We start from the raw sequence: 20762 nt of genomic DNA on the forward strand, positions 1-20762 counted from the left end.
AGTAATCGTTCGTCAAATATGGAACCGACTTTATACCGCAAGTCACAACTTAATACTCACTCACTTTAAATGACATTACGGTTCTAAGAACACAAAATTGCCGAAATAATCGCTTAATGTTGCCATTTTCTAAAAGTGACAACATAACACTTTAATATCAATATAATTGTTGTTACGAAAACTTTTATGGTAATTTTTAACTATAATAAAGGCAAGAATTTATTACAATTTACAAAACAACGGATTAATGCATTGGTAATAAAATTTATATTACCTTAATTTTATTAACAATACATAATACGTAATAATACATATTTAAGTACATGTTTTAAATTGCTTAATAAATGTTTCAAAAGTAATTTTGAATATGTACTAATTTAATAATAATAATAATAATGTCCTCCAGACCAATTATGGCCACGGCGGCCAATCTCAAGAGAGATTAGCAAACTGCGCGGGAGATATTATAGTGCACACGTGTGTGTGCAAACACAGGTGCACTCTCTCTACCGTCACTCTCATAATCCGATGGGACGACAGTCCGACACGACCGGAAAGAGTTCACCAACGGCTTTACATGGTTTCCGAGGCACGGGGAGTACTGAACTAATTTAATGCATTATTATCACAATTACAGCCTTATTTATAAACATTGCTTAGCGGATGTTTAGATAACACTGATTCATCTCTTTCTGTCTTTATTGATTTGACATTCGAAAGAAGAAGACACAGCATTGTTTAATTAATCTGTCGCTTAGCAACGTTTATATGTTAGGCCGTTAGTTATATATAGATACGTATTAATTACTATATAGATATCCGGCATAGACAATAGACTAATCAAAGATAATAAGATGAATCCATAGACAATTTATTAGTTTTTACAGGTTTGACATATCCACTTTAATGTATATTTATTAAATGTATTGTATCAATGAATTAAATTAAACGTAATTCAAAATCGCAAAAGCTTACATATAAAATATGAATCGTAAGTTTCGAAGTAATAATATAATATGTGACGTGAAAAAATTGTCTCGTTACCCATCACTCAAAAATTATAGATTACAGATGTACATTAAACGTACCACTTGGCATATAAAGGCTAATTTTAATCTGTGCAATGCCATACTGATAATCGTTTTTTATTTAAAAAAAAACAGAAGCAACAAATATAAGCTGGCGTGTAAGGAGCTAAGCAGTAATAAGTAACCGTTTTAAAACTGACTGTATCTCACTCGTGAATTTTGATTATTGTTTTCTTTATATATTATAATAATTATTTTAGTCAATGTGTTTAACAGTGAAATTCGAATTTGTTCATACAAAATAGCTGTTACGTTGACTTATTTCAATTAAAACATAGCTAGACATGCTTTACTATTGAGACAATGGATACTTTGACCCACAGGTAGATTAATCCCTTTCCTCTTGAAAAGAACGCTTGGAGCTTCCACCACGATGATCCACTGCTGAGTGCTTGATGATTTTAAAAAAAGTACTTTAAGTGAAATTCTGCTACATGTGTATTCCACCAACACGCATTGAAACAGTATGGTGGAAGAAGCTCCAAATCTTCTTCTCAAAACGGTCGTTCACCATCACGAATGTCGTTAAAGCTTACTCAATAAAAAAACCGAAACGCAAATCGCTGAACAAATGTGAACTTTCTTAATTATTGTGACACGCCTTTTCGGACCGTGTCGTTTTGTAATCATCTATTTATGAATAATTAAGAAATAGTCAACGTGTTTTCCAGTTAAGGATTATTGTGTAAACGGATCTTATGATTCAGATGACTTAAGCAATCGCATATATACTATCCCAACCATATGAGGAATAAAGACAAATAAATTTGACATCGAATCTACGTGATATCATTGGTCTCTTGAATAATCTATGATATTCATTATGGATTCACACAAAGCTATTGTCTTTTTAGATGTTTCTGTGCAGTAAATAAGGTCGAGCTTATCGTCACAAACCTACCGATTTCTCTGTTACTTATGGCCATATTGTGGTGTTATCACTTTGGCTTGTTCTTCGGGGTAGTATCATCTACCTTACTCTCACTATAGGCGAAGTAATCTGCCAAAGTCAAATACTACTGAGAAAATTAAAGAAAAATAAAACAAGCGTCAATAGCGTAATGCCTTTTTGCTATTGCCTTGCCCTTTGAGCTGTTGCACTTCTGACATAAGGTGTACGCGTAATAGGATATATTATTAGTTAAAACTTACTATTAATTTTTTGTTCAACTCGTCACAGAATCTTGCGAATTAGACACGCTGACCAAACAAGTCCGATACAGTTACAGTTTTTGCTACAACATAATAAACATGATGGTGTGACGGAAAATGATACGTGTGATGACCATGATTGAAGTCAAGGTGTTTCATTTGCAACATTCGATAGATCGATGGCTGAAAGTTATATTTTGTGCAGTCGCTTATCCTTCATTTAAAACTACATGTAGTTTGTTAACACTCAAGCAGAACACGGAACACGATCGTGAAATGTCAAAAAGTGATGGCAACACTACAAATATACGTCAGAAAGTGATGAAATTGTCATTCGACTAGAAAGATCTGTCCGGACGGGATGTTCTATCGAAACATGAAAACATATTTGCGTTTACATAATATGTTACAAAATTGTTATAAATACATTGCTAGATACAATTTTATTTTCGGCACAAAATATACAAAATTTCAGATAAATCTAAAGTTGATTTTAAATAAAAACTTTTCATAAAATAAACACTATGCATAGATAACATCTATAATATAAAAACTGAACTTAATTTAATTTTAAATGTTTGTAGCTAGTTTTTGATATATATATATATATATACTTTTATATAAAGGAATATATATGTAATGATAAGTGAATAAAAGTAAAGTTAGCACTTAAACTCTATAACGTTATGCATAAGCAAACAGTGAAAGGCATTGCGGAAACTACGCGTCGTCGAACGCGATTATCTCTTTGTATGGTCCAAACATAATAATAAAATAAAATCGATTCTATACATCAATAATATCTATTAAATGATAATAAAATAACGATAATTTAATAAATTTCATAGCATTCATACAAAGTTTCAATAAAATTATTATAATAGCTTGTAGCCGCTGTTAGGCAAACTGCCCTTTTATGTACTCTTGACAACGCTTATCCAAAATATTGTGAAGATTATAACTAATAATCATCACGATATTTTTACGTTTTAAAGTAGCTTCTGCTGTAAAATATACTTTTTGGAGGTTTTTGATAATTACTAAGTGTAACGCCTTTGTTATATAAATAGGAAGATGAACGGACAAACGGGCCACCTGATGGTTAATGGTCACCATCGTACATAGACATTAATACCGTAAGAAATATTAATCATTCTTTACGTCGTCAATGCGCCATCAATCTTTCGAACTAAGTCTCCTGTAGTTACATTGGCTCACTCACCCTTAAAACCGGAACACAACAATACGAATGGTGTTTGGTGGTAATATATAGCCATGATCGTAAATACCGAAAAACATCATCAACAAAAAAAAAAAACTTAGTAATTTTAACTTGAAAAGATAACATAGTCCAGGAGGTAATAATGCAATACCCCGCTTAATTTCTTAATTATAAAATGTAAATATTATATTAAGCGAAACATTATTGATTCGATTGCATAAAGTTGTTAACTTTAGGTGCAACGACCAATTAGTGTAACACACGTGTGTATTAGTTTGTTAAGGCTTTATACGGCTAAATAAATAATAATATTAATATATTAGTAATTAAAAATTTTTTATTCACTTAAGTATTACTTATAAGTCTAAAAGAAGTAAATAGAAATCAAAAATTATAAACAGCTATTGTAAAAAATATGATCGCGTTGAACAGTGTTATTACTGGTGCTAGCGGCAGAACTCCGTTGAATTGCAATTCCGTTCATCCCAAAAAATAATCTAACAAAAAATACTTGTCACTAACAGGCAATAAGATCGAGTGTTTTTTTTTTATATTCGCCGGGAGGGCAAATGACTCTACTCCACCTGATGGTAAGTGGTAGTAGAGTCCAAACGGACGAGTGTAACAAAACAAAAGCCGTTGTAGATAATCATCCATCAACAGTCAATCATTGTCCACTGCTGAACATAGGCCTCTCCAAAGGTGCGCCAAAGCTCCTCCGCCTTCCGCATCCAGTTGGTGTCCGCCACCATTTTAAGGTCATCGGTCCACCTGGCTGGGGGGCGCCCTACGCTGCGCTTGCGCTTGCCGATTCGCGGTCGCGTTGTAGATTAATCTTTAGAAAAGATACTTTATAAAGGTTTTTGCAACTACTGTCCCAAGGAATATATACTGTGTCAAAATTATAAAACTAATAACGCTTATAACTTAGACCTGGCTAATAAGTATACACGAAGACTTCCCGTCAAATTCATCTTCACAAACTATCAAGGAAAGGACACGATGCATAATAACATAGATGAAGAAGCAATAGAGATAATTTCGACATCAAAACCTAATAACCGGAAATTGTGTAAATCGCATATCATTACGCAAATATACATTCTTATGAAATCTATACTACCGAAGTAACAGCCTGTGAATTTCCCACTGCTGAGCTAAGGCCTGCTCTCCTTTTCTCTTTCAGGAAAAGGTTTTGGAGCTTATTCCGCCCCGCTGCTCCAATGCGGGTTAGTGGAACACACATGTGACAGAATTTCAGTGAAATTAGACACATGCAGGTTTCCTCACAATGTTTTCCTTCACTGCCAAGCACGAGATGAATTATAAACACTAGATAACTTAGTCGGTCGGAAAATGCCTCAATTTTTAAGGTATACGATGAGTTTTTATGTTAAAAAATAACATTCATAAATGAGACTAAATTACTAAAAAAAACAGATGATACAAATGCGTGAAGATTTTTTGAGATATTGTAAGTATTTGATTTTCATGCAAGATAAATAATAATTAAATCATATATTAACATACCTTTACAAAATAATTGGTTGAAACGTGTAATTATTGAATTTCTTGCGATTTATTCTCGTTGGAATTTAAATTCCGAATCGGCGGTAACTTTATATTTAATGTATATTTTTTTTACAATGTAATTACATAGTCAACTATATACAAATAAATTTATATCTATATATTTAATAATTTCTTTCTTCTCTCATCATCATTAATATTTATTTACATAAGAATTATTTACATTAAAGTCTTATAAATATATATACAAATAATAATTAAAAATAGCTACTGTAAAAAACATCAACTTTTGAATCGCAATTTCGATCCACTGGGTAATACTCAATCATCTCCTTCACCAGTAGAGGTAATAAGGAGGATAAAATAATTTGTACAACAATGGGATCTTGGAACAAATTATTTCGTCATAGTATCTTCTAATAAAATATATTATATTTTATATAAATAATATTATTGATGTTTGAAATCGTTATTTCACGCAATTTTTATCCAGTAAGACTAATCTGTATGAACAAACCCGAAACTCACCGCAGAAAACGTTTGTTAAATATCAGAAAGTGATATGCGACATTGACCATAAAAATTATAACATTACAAGAATATACGCATCAAAATAGTATATCACAATAAATCGGTTGTCAACATTTCACGGGTGAGTAATGAAGTGATACAGAATACCACTGCTGTTGATCATCAAATCATCTGGTTTTATGAAAGCTAAATTATATCACTATAACTTTCTTTATTTGTCAAACTAAGGTCCATCTTTTTTTTTTAATATATATAGGCTAGCGCTTGACTGTTATCATACCTCATGGAAAGGTATCATACAGTCTAAGGTGGAGCGCGCTTGCCTAAAAATCATCCGAATTGGATGATTTCTTTCGAAGTTATTAATATATTAAAAAAGAATTACTTAAATCGGCGGTGTAGAAAAACATCGTACAAACCCGCATTGTAGTGTGATGGGATAAGTTCCAATCCTTCTTCTTAAACGGATAGGAGTCAAGCAATGGGATATTAACAACCCGTTACTATAATTTCAAATTAAAATATTCTTTATTACAAACTTGAGTTTACAAAGATCATGCAATATTTGATGTTTACATGTAAATATACTTATCTATTATTAAAATAAATAATTAGCTTATCATGCTCATTTGAAAAAATACTCTCATATTAAATTATAATTATTTTTCGTCATTAGTGAAACAAAATTTAATTGAAAATAATATCAAAGTTATTAAAAAAAACTAAAAAAATAAAAAGAATTAAATAATAAAATTTCATAACTTAATATGACAGAAACTATAATTTATCAATGAACTAGTTAATCTCCCGGCTTCGTACTGGTAGATAGGATAAGATTTGCGTAACATCCGTTCTTAGTTTACGTCGAAGAAGGTGTAACTATGACAAATTTCAAGTCAATCGGGTGAACAGTTTAATAGATCAGTACAGTACAGTCCTTAGCCCAGCAGTGGGACATTCACAGGCTAACAGCCTGCTAACGGCTAAGGCCTCCTCTCCCTTTTTGAGGAGAAGGTTTGGAGCTTATTCCACCACGATGCCCCAATGCGGGTGGGTGGAATACACATGTGGCATGTAGAATTTTAGTGAAATTCGACACATGCAGGTTTCCTCACGATTTTTTCCTTCACCGTCAAGCACGAGATGAATTATAATAACCAATTAAACACATCAAAATTCAGTGGTGCTTGCCCGGGTTTGAACCCACGATCATCGGTTAAGATTCACGTGTTCTTACCACTGGGCCATCTCGGCTTAAGAGAACACATGATGGTATTTCGCTTATATTATATGTATATATTTGTCAGTACACGATATATAAAATAATTATAAGCTTCATTATATACAAAGCCGTTGACAGCCAGTTGACTTTTTAAATCGTTTCCGTTACATTATATCAAGATAATTAAATACAATAGAAGAGGCGTGTCCATTTAATAAGTATTGTGAGAATTTAATAACGAATGTTATTTAAATTCACTTCCTGTATAATTAAGTAGTTTGAAATTTCTTTTGATTGCGAAACGAGGTTAACGTAATAGGAACTTCTTTGTTTATAGATTTTACGATAATTTATATTGAACTACTTGTTTGTTCTGTCTTCGTAAACAACAATAATTACATTAGTTTTTATTTTTAAAACAAAACTGAAAACCGATCGCAGTGCTACCTACCGGATTCAATCTAAATCATCCAACTAAAAGACACTAAAGTTCAAATCAAGAGTTGACATACATATATGTAGAATAGAATAGTTATATATATATATATATATATATATATATATATATATATATATATATATATATAATGATAATTTTGAAGTTTTTCTTTTAAAAACAATATCTATTTTGCAGAGGTTCATAGGGATTAGTCGCTTATAATTGTAAAAAGCCTTTTTTTTGGACGAAGTTCAACTTAAAAAGTAACAATCCTACATAACCCGTATCCCTCCTAAGGGGGGTTACAAAAATCTCTTCTGCAAATGAAGAGGAAGTCCAGTAACAAATATTAGTATCCGAATTCTGCGGCGTTGGTCTCCCCTAAGTCTCCACAAACGTCTATTACTCTTACATTTAACGAGTCCAATTTTTTTTTAACAAATGTCTCATCTTTTTTTTTGCATGAACAAAATAAGCAATACAGGCCAGTCTCACTGGGCAGAGTATTTACGATAATGTGGCTAAATTTGCTAGTCTGCTTTCCTGCAATAAATAATAATAAAAAAAATATATCATAATAAATCTGCATTACAAATGAAGTTCGAAATCCGACAAGCGATAGAAAATGAAGACGAATACAATTTTTTTAAGGGAAAGTTCGACATACATACATTTTAAACAGCTCTTGTGTCCGTATCGACTTATTGTTACGCTTTACCGGTTTTACGAGCGCGTTCAAAGTCACAAAACCAACGATACACTAATATATAGCAGCTAATAGCGCAGTATTAGGACTTAAATTACGTGATAAAACTTACTTTGATATCGTACATGTATTTCGATATCGAAATAGTAAATTACTTATGTAATTATCTGATGTGTGTTTTATTATTAATAAAACAAAATACGTCATCAATTTCATTAAATTTTGCAAAACGGTCGCACGGTCTGCTTGTGTTCGCAAAATGATAGTACATATAAAGACAATGAGAGTAATGATAGGCAAAACACATTGTTTTAGTCAACGTTGTCCAACGTGCGAAACTTCCACACAATTTATCCTACAATTCTACTAATCTATAAAGATTACAATAAGTTCGAGATTAACTTCCAATCCAACTTTGTCTATTCTTTATTTATTTGGATCGGAACTGAAACGATATGATTAACATATACCGTTATGTCAAAACCAAACTTAATTGTTACCTTTTATACCAATAATCGATCATTGCATTTAAGAATAGGAAATCGGATGAACGGCAACGATTACGCTTCGATTCGAAGTCAAGTAGAATTGGCTGCAGCTCATCTCTTTGAAACGTCGGACAAAATGATAAAAGAATAAGTATGATTTTATTTATTTTTATTATTATAATTGGGAAACATATATACAGTACACACCACATACATTATACAACAATTAACTCGTTCACACACCAATCAAGTTTCCACTTAAAACTATGTCATGTATGACAGTAAACAAGCAATTTTGTAAATTATAAGTAATAATTATGAAGATTCAAACAGTTAACAAAATGCAAAACAATAAACTGCGAAATAATAAAAATAAATAGATAAAATAAAAACAATGATTGCGGTTAAAACTCGAATATCATGTGTGTAAGAAAGAGACTAAATTTTTTCTTCAATTAAATTACACGTCGAATTAAAAAATTACTATATATATAAGATCAAATCATCTAAATTTTTTTAATTTTTTTTACATATTTAATAATCATGATCTCTTCATGTGTTAAATTTCATCGAATTTAGTCCATCTCCCTTTATTATATCACAAATAGACGATTCTCCAAATGTTAATTGTGAGAGAGATGAATTATATAATTCATTATAATAAAATATTATGCGATGAGGTTAAATATATTATAGCATGGCGCGCAATAGCGCTACATAATAAAACCCAGTGATCGGCTACCCTAACTTACTGAGAGTGGAACAAAAAAGGTATTTTTTTTTAGAATTCCAAAAACGTAAGATGAAACTTTCTTTGTTCTTTTCTGGCATCATCTGACGCCATACCTTCCGTATTATATTTTTAATAGTCTGACCGTAACAGTCTGGATTCCTTAGCTGGTTTATTACGCTGTCATTTTTTTTAATGATATGAGTAGGCGGACGAGCAAATGGCCCACCAATAGTCACCACCGCCCATAGATATTGGCGCTGCAAGAAATATTAACCATTTCTTACGTTGACAATAAGCCACCATTTATCCTTGGAAACTAAGATGTTATGTCTTTTGCGTCTGTAATTACACTGACTCACTCATCGAAACAAGAGAGATGATATTAATTCTTGTTGGTTGGCGGTAAACTATGAGTAGATGGTACCTACCCAGACATACACAAGGCTCTACCAACAGTAAAAGATACGGACATCCTAGGATTAAACCGATGGAGGCATGTTAGTTGGCAGCGTTTTGGTGATGTAAGAAATGGCTTATATTTCCTGCAATGTAATAACCACTTTGCATCTGATGACCCAATTGAAATTCTCTATTCTCTTACTTATAGTCCGTTGGTAATCCAATACACTCAAGAGAGATCAGATACAAGACCAACAGCCTTACGTGCTAGTCAATCCAATAAAGTCTAACACTAACTCCAAACTACAAGCGATAATTTCTTGGCAGAACCACAAGTTCCTTAGACTTATAAAAAAGTTAAGCAACGAGAAAATAATAAGTACTACATAATACACAGATAAAAAACGAACATTAACAACAACAAAAAAAAAAACAAAAACATCGCCGAAAAATCTCTTAACAAAACGTATCCGATGCCTCCATGACATAACATTACCCACAAACTCAATAAGTCGGCCATACAAGCTACAACTTTCTATGTGACATAATATATATGTTACTTAACGTTTTTGTATACATTACACGTATACAAACATAGTTAAGTATGTCAAAACATTCGAGGACCGAATAGTAATATCATTCCGTGCTAATCCATTTTAATTAATTGTTTACATTAATGACCGGGCTATTTAAGCAAAAAAGGTTTTATATGTGTAACTGAAAATTGCGATTGGTCGGATTTTCATTATATATATTGTTGACTTTATTTTGTAACCAAAACATACATACAATATTACCAAATAATTTACCTTTACCGAGATGGCCTAGTGGTTAGAACGCGTGAATCTTAACCGATGATCGTGGGCTCATACCCGGGCTAGCACCACTGAATTTTCATGTGCTTAATTTGTGTTTATAATTCATCTCGTGCTTGACGGTGAAGGCAAACATCGCGAGGAAACCTGCATGTGTCTAATTTAATTGAAATTCTGCCACATGTATATTCTACCAACCCGCATTGGAGCAGCGTGGTGGAATAAGCTCCAAACCTTCTCCTCGAAAGGGAGACGAGGCCTTAGCCCAGCAGTGGGACATTAACAGGCTTTTACTGTTTTAAGAGAATAACTATACGAGATTCTTTCCATTTCTTATCATTAGAGGATACTTGCTGAAACAGTGGCAGAGTTCAAAATATTAACAATTTAAAATTTATTTAAATAAAATGCATTTGATTTGATTTTCAACACCAACTATGACTGGTACAGGGATACTTGAACCTCAATCTCTATATACTATTTATATAGGCTTAGGTAAAGTTGCCAACGCTTAAAAATTTAATTTAAAGAACAGAATCTTATCAATGATATTTAAAAGTAAATTACTTTAAACTTTGTGTTGCATATTATTGTGATGTTTAGAAAAAATAAACTATACTTTGTCCGTAATAATTAAGATATTTAATTAGGAAAGTTAAGAAAAAAATAAATAAACATATTCATTTATTCTTAAAATTTAAAACTAAGTTGATTTGAAAAACACAAAATATATTTTTTAATTTACTTTGACATAGATAAGACAAGTCCAACTTGTCACCCTCAATAGTCAATGTGTCAACTGTCAACTGTCATATCTCGGCCATTGTAAATTTAATGTTAACAAATTTTTATCGTACACCCTCATTTTAGATGACAAAAAATAATATACGGGGCATGAAACCTTACAACCTTGCGGTTAGAACATTAAACAAAAAAAAATAAGACCCGCAACTGTTGCATACTAAACAAAGATTAAAAAAAGAACTCTAATGCTAAACGAATTCTTTAAACAAATATAAAATAAATTATAAGGACAATGATAAAATACTAATACATTTTCTAAAAAGTAATCACAAGGTCGTCACATTTGTCAAGGACACGAAACGCTTTGAATATTTGAATATTAACAGCGACCTGGTTTTTGTCATTAAAATGCTCTATGTCAGCTACTTCCTTACAAGCGCATCTTATATAATACGATAGGTAATTGTATTATTCCGTTTATGTAGTACAAGCCCATATCAATTACAGAATATAAATGGTTTATATAGCGGCTAGTTTTCGCGTATTGCGAGAGATTTGTTGGTATAAAAAATAGCCTATGTCCTACCTTGGGGTTGAGGCCTGCTTTATATCAAATATCATCAAAATCGAATCACGATTTCGATCGTGAAAGCGTAAGAGACTGACAGAATTACTTTCGCATTAATAATATTAGTATAGAAATATTTATAATAAATTCTTAGAAATAAATTTATAAACGTAGATACTGCATTAAAAATAAATGAATAGTAATTCCATGCGTTTATTGTAATTTACCTGTATATAATATAATCTATGTATACTTATTAAATTGTTTCTTGACTAACTGTTCTCTGTTAATGTTCAGCCAAATCTCTTGAGTTCAATAGCTGTAATTTAGAATATAGGTTTATTTAATAAGACTTTAAACTTTAAAGGGAAGAAATGTGAGGGATTTTTAAGATCATACGCATATGAAAATTATAAATAAATGTTAAATATAATTGTTTATTCCAATTAGTTGTCATGTAAATTTTGAAAATTTAAATAACATGAAGTTAGCTTTTTCTTTCCATCGAAAGAATAATATCGTGATGATTTTTAAATGTATTATTGGCTAAAATAAAGCTAGTCGATTTGCTTTACATGGATTTAATATAAATAAAAAGAATGTAATAGATTAATTTTATATTAAATTGGCGATGTATAATGACATATTTATTATCTTAAAGTAATAATTAAAAAATGAAGGTTTTTTGCAATGAATATCATTAAAACTTTTCTCTATGTCGACAAGAATTTAAATAAATACGTTAAAAAAACTTTTACAGGACAGAACGTAGTTATGTTTAACTTATTAAAAATATATATTACAAAAAAATAATTACGAAGAAGATTCGATACTTTACTTACAAAGATAACATTTAATTAACTTTTATCAACTCTCACTTAATTTATTTTATTTACTCCTAGTATTGGGATAATTAAATTTTTATCCTGACAACATTAAGGCTATAGAAAAAAAACTCACACAACGTACAAACAATGTATGTAAGAACATAAGCGTGTTCTATACGATATGATAATGAAGCTTACATCCTATCGAATTCTTTGTTTCGCAACACGTGACTCAGAGATTATATAAAACACAAGTTCCGATATTGGCAAATTGTTTAAGAATTCCATTGGCACCCTTATATAATTGATATATTCATAAATGTATATTAACTGCATAAGGAAAAATAACTGAATATTTCTAAAACGGCGTATAATAATAGGCAATGTTGATGATTGCTTTTGTTTTTAATTTGGCATTCGAAAATTAAACATATATTCATGCTTAGCAAGAAATATAACTTCTAATAATTATGAGTTTTAAGTAAAAAGTTAAATATATAAATGGTAGAAATAGTCAACACAGAGAGCCATTCCTTACATACTCACTCACAATTCACTCAAACCAGAACACAGCAATATAACGAAACAAAAATATGTTTCTTTTTCTGCTTGCATTATTATGCAATCTAGAGTTATATTCAAAATCTCAAGTCTAACTTATCGGGAAGTTAGTTAAAAATCGATTTTATAATTCATTAAGATATTATCCAAAGTCACACAAAACTTGGTAAAATAAAATCAACCACATACACAGACGGGCTAAATTCTACAATCATAAAATCATACAGACTCGACTCAGTATATAGTTTCGAACTTGTTACCTTTCAAAGTGAATATAAAATAACAAACGCTCATCTTACATTGCGTAAGGTTTTCACTTTCACCCCGTGGCGTCTTTAACGCGTCGAGATAATTAAACATATTGTGCACACATCAGACATTACGTACTAAAACGTCCTTATTTATCATTTATATTTGCATTTATATAACGAATCTAGATTATTTGATCCCTATTTGCAGATTAACAACTTACAACCTCTTTCAATGGCAGATAAAGTGACGATACATAAGTCGAGATGGCCCAGTGGTAAGAATTGAACCGATGAATTTTACCGATGATCGTGGGTTCAAACCCGGGCAAGCACCATTGAATTTTCATGTGCTTAATTTTTTATTATAAATCATCTCGTGCTTTACGGTGAAGGAAAACATCGTGAGGAAACCTGTATGTGTGTAATTTCACTGAAATTCTGCCACATATGTATTCCACCAACTCGCATATGAACAGCGTGGTGGAATAAGCTCCAAACCTTCTCCTCAAAAAGGGAGAGGAGGCCTGTTACCAACACAAACCTTACATTTACAAATTCCATTTGATTTAATTGCTATTAAGCTCTGCTATGTTATACGCTTACAACAGTTCTTAATTAATATATCTTTTTGTATAATACAACACTATTCCACTTAACTACTTATACCACCATACCACTTTAATTTCACTTAATTTAAATAATTCTTATGTAAATTTATCTTAAAAAGATCAAATCAAAATATACTTTACGCTTTAACAAGCAATGTTGAATTGTCATTTTACAAAATTATCTAAGCTACCGCCGATTCGGAATGTAAATTCTACCGGGTATGAACTGAATTTCTTGCCGGTTCTTCGCAAGAAATTCAATTGATACTCTTTGCCAACATTTCAAATACAAAATTATGTCAATCTTAACCTGTCTGAAAGTCAAGAAGTATCTTCAAGTTTTATTATTACTCATTAAAAAAATACATTCCCACTGCATTTAAAATTCGAATTAAAGAATATTAATATATCGCGTTTGTATTATCTGTGTCATTTTTAATCCAATAAATATTTAAATTATTTTAATAAAAACCTTAAAGTTTCATTTCGTTTTATATTTTGTAAAATGTTTGTGGTATTTTATCATGGGATCGAACACTTGTCCACAGAAAAAAAATGAAAGGATACTACCGTAATTATGAACCCTGTCGATAAAGCCTTTCACTTTGGATTATCTGAAAAATACTGGATTTAATGTAAAATGGATATATATTATATTATGTTGATAAATCTGCATGTGGATATATACTAATTATCATGATGATAAGATGAATTATACATAATTTGTTTTGTTGTAGCTTAATAAAGCTTTGTTTTGTGGTAACTTGCCCAGAGATGGCTCTGGGCAAGTTACAACATAGTAGATAGCATATACATATATGACCACTGGCTCTGAATAGGCCTTGACCTTATAGGTCAGAAAAGATGACCGGCTTCGGAGTTTTAACCTTTACTCGGATAAAACTCCGAAGCCCAAACCCAGCTGACTTCAAGACAGTCAGGAAGAACTTTCTTTTATCTCCAAGAAAAAAAATCATATAAATTTGACAATTTTATTCTTAGTCTAAAATTAAAGCGGGTGAAACTGCGAAGCACAGCTACTTATATACATAATTTTATAGACTATATTCTCAAAAACATAAGTTCTATTTGCTTAGTATTTATTTTTCACATCGCACATTAAATGCACAATTTCATCATGAAACACGCAACACAACACATGGCATTGTAACAAATAACTAACAACCATGAAATTATATTTGTAATGTTATTTTTGCAATCTACATTATGGCAACTAGTATTAGCGTCCTCCCTTTTTAACGCCCGAGTTAAAAAGAGAGGTGTTATAAGTTTAACGTTTGTATCTGTATATGTGTGTGTGGTATCGTAGCTCCCAAAGGAATGTATCGATTATGATACGGTTCTTTTCTGTTTGGAGATGGTTCTTAGTTTTAAATCTGATCAGACGTTTGAAGATAATCAGCTCATTTCCTATTTTACAAAAGCTTCTTATCAACTATCACAGATATCTTCGAAAATCATTGTCATACTTAAGTCACATTTACACAAAACATTAATGAATTATGCACCTCATGAATCCCTCCGTCCATTGATAAAAACCTTATAATAATCCGTCAGTTTTTAAATTTATCGCGTTCAGGCAGAAAGACAGACGCACGGAGCCACTTTGTTATATGTGAAGTATCTACAAGAAAGGTGAAAGATTTCAACTTGAACTTTCGCGATTTGCGGTCTGACTGTGGTTTTAACAATTACAAGGAAACAACAGAAAGTCTATATACATAGAGATTGCTATATATATGTATATGAAACAATTTTACTTAGTACAAAGCACGGATTCATATTGTTTGATTTGAGCGTCAATAGTCAATGTTTAATCCTACGATCCTGACTCCTTGGACTATACTAGCCAATCCTAACAGCTATACGCTATGATATATATATATTGTGTATTTGTATTTGTATATATATTGTGTATGTGTATTTCTTACGTACAGTACCAGTAACAGTAGACTTTTTTTTAATTATATTAGAAAATTTATAAGTTCACACTATTTGTTATTACTTTGTTGGATTCGTTATTATTGTTCCAAGCGATATGTCCCAGATAACATAGTTGAAGGAAAAGTAGTTAATTTATATTTTGACAATCGGATACCAAATGGTAAGTGGTCACCACCGCCCAATAGACAAAGGCACAGTAGGAAATATTAACTTTTTATCGACAATGTGCCACCAAACTTGGAAACTGAGGCGTTCCTTGTGCCTATTAAGCTGACTAGCTCACCCTTTTAACCGGAACACAACAATACTAAGTATTGCTGGTTGGTGGTAGAATATGTGATGTGTGGTTGGTACCTTCCCAGACAGACTTACGCAAAGTTACCACCAAGTGCAAATCTTCAAAAAAGAATAAATTAAACCATAATCCTCTAGCCTTTTTTGGTAGCCGTCTTTGGTTTTTGAAGATGTCTATGAAAGTTAATAAGAAGCTTTTGTAAAATATACAAACTAGACAACAAACTTATATTCGAGGGTACAACTAGACAACAAACTTATATTCGATAAGCATATTGAGGAAATAGTGATGAAGTCGTATAAAATGCTTGGATTTATCTTTCGGCAAGGGGCAGACTTTAAAAATATTCATACCTTTGTAATTTTGTACAATGCTTTCGTTAGATCACATTTAGAGTATGCGTCAACTGTTTGGAATCCACAATATGCAAAATATGTCAACTTAATTGAAAATATACAAAACAAATTTATCAGGAGGTTGCGATACAAATTTACTTTTCCTGACTCTGTTTTTATGCCACTTGAAGAACGTAGAGAACAAAGAGACCAAATGTTTCTTTACAAAATATTAAATAATTTAATTGATTCTCCATATCTGCTCAGTGAGATTTTATTTAAGTGTCCTCGTTTTAACGCTCGCTCTCAGGATACTTTTTCAATACCCATTTATAAAACTAATTATTTCAAAAATTCTTTTATTCTAAGATCTTGTAATAGTCATAATAGAAAATACAACCACATTGATCTGTTTAAAAATAGTTTAAGTAAATTTTATAATCTTGTGAAAAATACTTATTAGTAATTAACCATAACCATATTTACGTTAAAATTTTACTTTGTCATAAATAGTTATATTTTATGTAACATCAAAATTAGTCCACTTCCCTGTTAAAACAGTAGTGGAAACTTAACTGGCATAAGTGTTAAAATATGATTATTATATTAAGCTGTAATATACGATATGCTGTATGTTTCCCTAATAAATAAATAAATAAATAAATAAATAAAAAATAGAAAATGAGCTGATGATCTTCAAACGTCTGATCAGATTTATAGCTAAGAACAATCTCCAAACAGAAAATAACCGAACAAAAATCGATCCATTCGTTTGGGAACTACCATAACACAAAAGGCCTTGTAAAAGAAAATACATCTTGCCTCAAGAGTCGTTTCAAATTTAAAAATCCATTAGAACTAGTACACGAGAATGTTCCTGACATGTTATTCTGTTAGAATTCACTTTGTTTGTCAGACAACTGTTAAAAATCGACCCACAAGTGCTACGCTATTTTGATAAGCATATCCTTTAAATTACATGACTATTATTGTCAAAATCGCTTGTCACTTTCTTATTTATCATATTTATCACTTTTTATATTTCACGATCATGAAGTTAGTTTCGACTATTTTTTAATTGCCGAAATGGCCCAGTGGGGTAAGAACGCGTGAATCTTAACCGATGATCGTGGGCTCAAACCCGGGCAAGCACCACTGAATTTTCATGTGCTTAATTTGTGATTATAATTCATCTCGTGCTTGGCGGTGAAGGAAAACATCGGGAGAAAACCTGCACGTGTCTAATTCCACTGAAATTCTGCCACATTTGTATTCCACCAACTCTCATTGAAGCAGCGTGGTGGAATACGCTTCACACCTTCTCTTCAAAAAGGGAGAGGAAAGCCTTAGCCCAGCAGTGAGATATTCACTGGCTGTTACGATATTTTTTTAACAGAATAGCTTTAGATATATATTTTTAATAAAAATATTGAATGAGTAATCGTAGTTACACCCACAAGGGACAATTTCATTAGGTCAGTAGCTCAATAGCAACTATGAATAACTTATTACATATAACGTGACCAATGTACATATGAGCATGAGAGCCAAGGGGCACATACAAACTGATATAACATTTTACCATAACTACACCGATTTAAAATGAGCTGTGATGGCCCAGTGGTTAGAAGACGAGAACCACCCGGGCAAGTATGGCTGATTTTTCATGTGCTTAATCTGTGTTTAAATTTCATCTCGTGCTTTATTTAAGTTAAAAGTTTTATTTTTTAATATTATTGTCACCCTCGATGACAATTACACAATTCACGCGAATTCTTCGTCTAACGCATGAAATTGACTTTATAATTGTTTCGGTAAAATCAAAACGATTGTAAATATACAATCAAGCGTCAATAGCGGGCACTGTAATGGTTTACGTTCTACGGTCTCCACTCCTGACAGAAGCTGTACGCTTAATTTGAATGATATATAGGTATTCTTTAAAAAGGGTCATGCTAGTACTTTTTTTTTAATTGATTCGCTTTAATAAGCAAAGATCATTTAACGGATAGACCACATCCAAGTAAATCCCGAATTGATTAGTAAAATTTATTTGATTTTTCTATCAAGATATTCTCAATAGCTTCCCGTTTAATAACATGGCACTATAAACAAACACGTGCTTAAGAAGAAATATTATTTAGTAAGATGAATTTCGTGTCCTAATTTATTCTTATGTGATGTGTTATATATTAATTTTATATACAATAAATAGTCCATGAACTATAGGTTTCCGTAAAGTAATACTGTATTAAGTAATAACCAGAATAATATTACCGATTTCCTTTTAAGTGTTATGCACCAACCAGTTACTTATGTAATTTTTTTTTAGTGTCATGTTTTCAGTTGAGTTCAATAATTACAATGTTGGAGACGCGTGTGCGATTTTTAACGATATTTTTTTAAATAAGTGTTCGATATTTAAAATTTTGTTCAGTTTTTGTAAGCAACACATAAAAAAGTTTTTGATAATAAGTGTTTATATTATTTTCTAAAACGTATTTTTATTGTATTTCATATATATGGAATAATTCAATTTAAATATATTTCATATTATATTATGTAAAAAGTTTGCAAATAATCATGAACTTACGAAACTTGTTGTTTTTGATATTATTTTTAAACACCGGTGTCCCTATAAAGCTGTTTAATATACGATTTCCAAAATTGCTTAAGAAAATAGAAGAAAAAAAACCGTCAGATCAAGGTATTTTCGTACAAAACTATTATACGTTTTTCTTTTTTAATATTTTTAACATTACTTTTTATTATAATCTGTATTTGTGCATATATTACAAAGAGCCGAGATGCCTTTTTTTACATACGTTGACAGACAGACAAATTTGTCACCTGATGGTAAGTGATCACTATCGCCCATAGACTTTGGTGCTGTAAGAAATATTAACCATTCCTTACATCGTCAATGCGCCACCAACCTTGGGAGCAAAGATGTTATGTACCTTGTGCACGTGTGAAGCCACACATCCTTTAAACCGAAACACAAGCACACAAAACTTAACTAACCAACACGTAAACTTAACCCGACCAAGCACTTATGAGTTTTCACGTGGTACTCTACGAAAATAATTCAAAAATTAAACCTTAATTGCGATAAAATTGAAGTTTTTCCGTGAACCCTTAATTGCAATAGTTATATTTATATTATATATTTATTTATATGAATTTCCAATGAAATATTGAATAGAAATTAATTAAATATAGAAAACTAGCTTATAATCGGCTTGCATTGCAATATCAAATATAATATAGTACATTATAAAATACTTATATTATAAATGCGATGTCTGTATGTCACGCATTCACGGCTTTACCACTGAACTGATTTTGATGAAATTTGGTATGAAGCAAGCTTAAACCCCAAGGAAGGACATAGGGTAGTATAGGGTTTTTTAGGTAATAAGTGACCCCTCTTAGACGCGCGTGAAGCCGCGGACGATAATTAGTAAAATATATATCCAATAAGGCATTTGTACTAATTGAATTAGTGAATTTATGATAAAAAGCACTTGAAAGTCTGCTCACAGATGTGAATTTAAAAAAAAACTCAGTTTCATCTTTGGTTTCAGGTTGTGGGGTAGCTGTTGGTAAGCAAACAGCTCAAAGGAGAATTGTCGGCGGTGATGACGCAGGCTTCGGAACATTCCCCTGGCAAGCCTACATACGCATTGGATCGTCAAGGTTAATGAACTTTTTTTATATAAACCCAATTTACATACGATTGTTTTTTTTTAATTTAATCGTAACTCTTATCTTTTTAATATGGAATTTCACACACAAGAGATGCTTTGTCATCGAAATATAAGTTAATCAGCATTATCTAACTAATGTAGAAGATATATTCTTGAGGCAAATTATCCAAAATGCTATATTTTATATACTTCTGTAATAAATATTAGTAAAAAGGAAAATGTAGACCTATTCTGTAGATTCAAACTCAAAACTCATCGTAGTACAATCGTGTCATATCAGAATATAATATGCGATTAGAGTCTTGGAAATTTATAAAGTCTCTGTTCTCGAAACATCATAGTGTCAAAGTCCCGAGACTTCCCGGGACTTCGAAACTTTTCTAAATAACCGTTATTATTTATATTTATTGATTAGTTTACACCTGCGTCAAGCTTAACAATTTACTTTGTCTATTTTATAAATAAAAAAATTATTATAAAAAAAAACTTGGATTTCGATTTTGTGTGTTTTTTTTTGTTCATTATGATTCAAATCAAATCAAAAATTAACTTAATTATGTTTATTCAGAAAAT

At 31.3% G+C, this 20762-nt stretch overlaps 1 protein-coding gene across 1 annotated transcript in view; it reads left to right on the forward strand.

Moving 5' to 3' along the window:
• Nucleotides 1-20762, forward strand: part of LOC126779071 (uncharacterized) — a 50949-nt gene that overhangs the window by 23031 nt on the left and 7156 nt on the right. Inside the window, exon 3 of the mRNA XM_050502885.1 lies at nucleotides 20067-20178. Coding sequence (XP_050358842.1) covers nucleotides 20067-20178 — 112 coding nt within the window. The remainder of the gene's footprint in view (nucleotides 1-20066; nucleotides 20179-20762) is intronic.

Source organism: Nymphalis io, chromosome 28 (assembly GCF_905147045.1).
Source record: "Nymphalis io chromosome 28, ilAglIoxx1.1, whole genome shotgun sequence".
Lineage (NCBI taxonomy): Eukaryota > Metazoa > Arthropoda > Insecta > Lepidoptera > Nymphalidae > Nymphalis > Nymphalis io.